Below are 6000 nucleotides of genomic sequence, written 5' to 3' on the forward strand. Positions count from 1 at the left end.
GGATCAGTCAGAAAATTGGCCAAGAATTGAGGGAAGGCTGACATCGATGTTGTTCCAATGTCGGAGGTTTGCCCCGTGAGTGCAGTCCCAGCTCGGCTAACGCGCCGTTATATAATCTTTGCTGCATTCCCTGGGAATTTAAGACAGTGAATCACAGGCTGTTGGATGGCAGGCGATGCGCCTCCCTATAAGTCGGCACCTCTGCTCTCAGACCTTGCTCGTTCTGCCTGCGAGCTTACCCGCTGCCCCTGTGGACTGCATGGAAGGAGGGGAGCAAGGTTCTGGGCGGCTCCATAAATAGAAAGAGGTGGGCTATCCGCTTCTCTTCAGCTCTGAGCTTGTGCATAATGGAAATAGGGAGACAAAAATAACTTCAGGAGACATCGACGTCTGTGCTGTAGTTCACCTTTACCCAACGTCACGAGCACTGATCAGTCATTCTCCCACTTTCCATCCACCTTGTCTGATCAAAATGCCCCACGACCCACTATTGTCCCATACTTCATTTGCCCCGTCACTATATATAATTCACTTCGATCTCATTCCTTCGCTAATTCATCCCGATCAGCCATTTTCCCCATATATCATTCGCCCCGACCAGCTGTATTTCTATATAATTGTAAATTTGATTCATTATATATAAAATGTCATTCGCCACGACCAGTCATTATTCTCCAGACTATTGATCTCCAGAGATGAATAAACCGAAAGTCGGACGAAGCACATTTCCAGACTGGGCGCTAAGGAAGGGAAGGTTCCCTCGCCGTCCAACTCCAGGCAGCAGACGTGAAGAGGTTTTATATCTCAATCCTGCAGATAGCTTCCAGGAGGCGGGAATTTAGCCGAGCCAACGGGTACATGTAGTTGCCAACATCCCCAGCATCGAAGCACTGACCACATTCGACCAGCTTCGTTGGGCGGGCCACATCTGCCGTATGCCCAATACAAGACTCCCAAAACAAGCGTTCTACTCAGAACTCCCACCTGGCAAGCGAGCCCCAGGTGGGCAGAGGAAACATTTCAAGGACACCCTCAAAGTCTCCTTGATAAAGTGTGACATCCCCACTGGCACCTGGGAATCCCTGGCCAAAGACTGCCCTAAGTGGATCCGGGAGGGCACTGAGCACCTCCTCGTCACCGAGAGCATGCAGAAATCAAGCGCAGACAGCGGAAGAAGTGTGTGGCAAACCAGACTCCCCACCCACCCTTTCCTTCAAGCACTGTCTGTCCCACCTGTGACAGAGACTGTGTATTGGACTGTTCAGTTACCTGAGCACTCATTTTTAGAGTGGAAGCAAGTCTTCCTGGATTTCGAGGGACTGCCTATGATGATGATGATGATGATGCATTGACCATTGATCCGGGTAAAAACCTCCTTCTGCTCTAAGACTGGGTTGGCCGCTACTACGCTGACCCATGTATAAAGCAGTGGGTATCAGGGATCTGTGGGGTGGGGGGGCTGAGTGTGTGAGAATGGGTTTCAGGGTGTGTGTATGTATGGAGGATCCAACACAAATCCGCACAGAGCTGCGCTTCACATGGCAGCACCTGACACTGCTCTGATCCTCTCGGCTAATTGCTGGCTGCTAGCCCTTCATTATAGTGGTGAAGCTGGCTGGGAAATGTGCGAGGTCTATTTACCCATCGCCACCTCTTGGCCGTCTGATTCCCCCGCCCGTGGCATTCTTCCCTCCGTCTGCTAATTCCGCGACTGACCGTGGAACGCTGTTTCCCGAAAACATGAAACCTCTTTAATAGTGACCAATATTCCTGTAGGAGTGAGTATGTGTCTGTGTGCGAGAGACTGAGCGAGTCATGTTTATATGTGTGAGTCTGATTGGGTGTGAGAGCATGTGAGACTGAATATGTGTGTATGTGAGAGGGAGTGAGTGTGTATCTCTGAGTGTGCATAGTGTGCGTGAGTAAAAGTGTGTGTGTCTATAACTGTGTGTGTGTGTATATATATATATATATGTGTGTGTGTGTGTAAGTGTGCGCCTATGCTCAAGTAACCATTTACTTTGCATGGAAGAGAAACCAACAAACCCCGTGCCTGGACTTCCAGAGTTCCTATCTTTTGCCTGGTATATATCGACGGCCCTGTGTCCAGATGGAGAGAGACCTGGCGCTCCCGGCTGGCTAAATAGACCCAGGGTCTGTTACTGGATACACCCTGTGCTGTGTCGAACAGACCAGAGCCCCAACTAAGTTGTTGGTGACATCATTGCCGAAAGCCGAATGCCTCGCTCTGAAAAGGTTGTTTCCCTTGCACGGTATTTGATGCCATGTTTAACGCTCCTTGCAGACGGCGATGTGTGGGACAGAGATTTCTGCTGACAGCAAACTCACACTTCTACAGCCGCCGAAGGGCTGGCCTTTAGTTGGCAGCAGCTTACACAATGCTTTATTTACACAAAGTTCCGGCAGCGTCGGGAATGACCAAAAAATCAAATCGTCCCTCGAATCCCAGAAACAATCTCACACACACACTCCACACTCAGAATCACACACACAGAATGGGCCACATTTCCACACTCCTGCACACACACTCACACACTCAGAATCATACACACAAAATAGCACTCACACTCCACACGAATACTCCTGCACCCACACACACTCAGAATCACACACAGAATGGTGCACATTCCACACCAACACTCCTGCACACACACACACACACAGAATGGCATACACGCTTCACACTAACACTCCTGCACACACACACTCAGAATGGTGCACATTCCACAGTAACACTCCTACACACACTCAGAATCACACACAGAATGGTGCACATTTCACACCAACACTCTTGCGCGTGCGCGCACACACACACACAGAATGGCACTCACACTCCACACTAACACACACCACACATACACAGAATGGCACTCACACTAACACACACACAATCACACACACAGAATGGTGCACCCCATACTAACATTCCTGCACACACACACACACAGAATGGCGCACGCACTCCACACTAACACACACACACACAGAATGGTGCACTCCATACTAACATTCCTGCATACACACTCACAGAATCTCACACACAGAATGGCGCACGCACTCCACACTAACACACACAGAATGGTGCACTCCATACTAACATTCCTGCACACACACACAGAATGGTGCACACTCCATACTAGCATTCTTGAACACATACACTACTCAGAATTACACACACTCAGAATCATACACAGAATGACACACACACTCCACACTAACACACACACGCGCACACACACTGACAGACATTCAACCGCATGTTGACTGACACAAACTCACTTCACAGCCTCTTTCACACACACTCAGGTATGTGAAAGCATGCACGGAACTCGGAGCAGGAACACCACCTGGGTGATACACAATGTAGTGAAGCTAAAAAACAGGGACAAGCACTGCGAGCAGATGCTCATGGTTTCCCTTCTGCTTATCCCGACCTCTGGTTCAAGCCAGACTCGGGCCGGACTGTCGCTTGTTTAAATACTCCTCTCCCCGGTCAGTGAAGGAAGGCCCCATCTCCCTGTGCCGGCACGTCTGATCTGTGCCGGCTAGTAATAAATCGCGAAACTAAAGCAGATAATTTCCTATAACCATTGCTGGAATTGTGTTGCGCGGTCGATCTAATTCTGCCAGTGCAGCCCGGAGATCCAACACCAGCTCTCTGCTGTGTGCTGGAAGTCACTGTCAAGCAGGTTCCAGCCTCTCTCTATATGCACATGTCAGGAGGAGAGCAGCAATATGTCTTCATTCCGCTCAAAGCTCCATTTCTTTGCAAGAGTGATTCAATATTTAGAAAAGCAGAATAAGTACAAGATCAACTCTAACCCTGGTATTATGGGGGAGGCGGGCAGGGAGGGGGCTTTTCAGATGGAAACTAAACTTAACTCAACGCAATGGAGCGCACGTCAACCCAAATCCCCGCCCCTCTCTCCAAAAAAGGAAATGGAATAAAACGTACCAAGTCTCACAGCTACCTGACAACCATTAAAGACAGATTTCAGGAGAAGCTGGGTGCCAGACTCGCCAAGATGCCCCCAACCTCAGTGGGACAGACATACATTGCGGACCTTAAAACACCTGCATGACTTTCTGAGCACAGGTTCTTAAAAAAAAAACAGCACTTAATTATCTTCCCTGTAATCGGCCATTTAAGCATGAATGCGAAATGGTGAAGGGAGAGCTCTGGGCTCGGTGGCAATGAGGAGCGGACGATAAGATTCACTTAGCGTTTTAAATTCAGCCGATATCTATCAAGCGCGGGCTTTCCCCGTGTCTCTCGCCGGCTCCCCATACATAGGGAGAGAGGCAGAAATAGAAAATGAATCATACATAATCATATACATATATATATATATTACAACAATAAAGTAGAAAGTTGCAGTATCCATTCTGCTTTATAAATAGATCAGCGCTTTATCATATCCAACACAGATAAAAGTAGTCTGCGCCTGACTCCAAATAATGGACCGACTGTTATTTCATTTCAGGGGCTTGCTGCTGGCAATGTTTACCTTCGTCCAGCTCCTACCCCCAGCCCTAGCCCAACTCTTACCCCAACCACAACTCCTACCCCCAACCCCAATCTCTGCTCCTACCTCAAAGCTCCTATCCTAACCCCAGTCCAGCTCCTACCCCAACCCCAATCTCTGCTCCTACCTCAACCCCAGCTCCTACCCCAACCCCAATCTCTGCTTCTACCCCAACCCCAGTTCCTACCCCAACCCCAATCTCTGCTCCTACCCCAACCCCAGCTCCTACCCCCAACCCTAGCTCCTACCCCAACCCCGCTCCTACCCCAACCCCAGCCCTGCTCCTACCCCCAACCCCAGCTCCTACCCCAATCCCTGCTCCTATCTCCAACCCTCACCTCCAACTCAACCCCACCTTCTGTCTCCAACCCTACCCCCAACCCAACCCCAGCTCCCACCCTCAACCCCATCTCCAACTCCACCTCCTACCCCAACCCCAGATCCAACCCCCCAGCCCCCGCTCCGACCCTAACCCCAGTCCCCGCTCCTACCCTAACCCCATGTCCTATCCCCAGCTCCAGCTCCAGTTCCTACCCCCAGCCCAACCTCCGTTCCTACCCCCCAGCTCCAGCTCCATTCCCCAGCCCGCTCCAAAGCTGCTGCTGGGGCTGAGCACAGAAATAAACTGCGTGGGACTGACTTGAGGAGTTCAGAGGCAGCAACGAAATGCCAAGTGCAGTGAAGGGACAGTTACCATCAGGGTGTGAGACACAAGGGTGTTGGGGTGCTGAGACTGAGAGCCTGGCTTCCACAGTGGACCCGGCAGAGATACACACACACACACCGAATCGCACAAACTAACCCCTTTCTGCTTAAGGGTGAGATGAGCATGTGCGAAGATCACCGGCAACTTACCGCCAGCTGCAACCATCAGCCCGACACAGCACATCAGCAGCAGATATCTCAGTGTTGTCCCTGCTGTCATCTCCAAGAACCCGCACACTGAAGGTTTGAGGGCTGTAATCTCCACACATACGGATCCAGCTTCAGACGGCGATAGCGCTCGGACCATACTGGGGATGCCAGGGCTTCTCGCGGTTCGCTGGCATATCATGGGGTGGAGAGAGGATATATATATATAGAGAGAGAGAGAGAAAGAGAAAGAGCGAGCGAGCGAGAGCAGAGATGTTGCGAGACCACAGCAGAAGAGAGAATGTTTCAAATACGTCTCGGAGAGATCCTGTAGAGCCCAATCCTAAGCAAAGCTCGACCGGCAGATAGACAAGTGTGTGTGTGTGTGAGTGTGTGTGAGAGAGACACAGGCTGAGAGCAGAGCAAAGCGGAGCCCGGCTCACCAGCACCAACGAGTTGGACTCGACCAATCTCACACGCACAGGGGAAGCGGCTTTGCACAGCAAACTCACACCACCCCAGCCCCGCCGCCACCGCTTCCCCCAACCAACACTCTTCCCCCAGTCACACACGCCGCATTTCATGCAAACCGACGCCAGGG

At 50.9% G+C, this 6000-nt stretch overlaps 1 protein-coding gene across 1 annotated transcript in view; it reads right to left on the reverse strand.

The window, feature by feature from the left end:
• LOC139266579 (CUB and sushi domain-containing protein 1-like) overlaps positions 1-5559 on the reverse strand; it is a 3131815-nt gene extending 3126256 nt beyond the window's left edge. The window contains exon 1 of the mRNA XM_070884173.1: positions 5403-5559. Coding sequence (XP_070740274.1) covers positions 5403-5559 — 157 coding nt within the window. The remainder of the gene's footprint in view (positions 1-5402) is intronic.
• Between the last annotated feature and the right edge of the window lie 441 nt (positions 5560-6000).

Source organism: Pristiophorus japonicus, chromosome 7, assembly GCF_044704955.1.
Source record: "Pristiophorus japonicus isolate sPriJap1 chromosome 7, sPriJap1.hap1, whole genome shotgun sequence".
Classification (NCBI taxonomy): Eukaryota; Metazoa; Chordata; class Chondrichthyes; family Pristiophoridae; genus Pristiophorus; species Pristiophorus japonicus.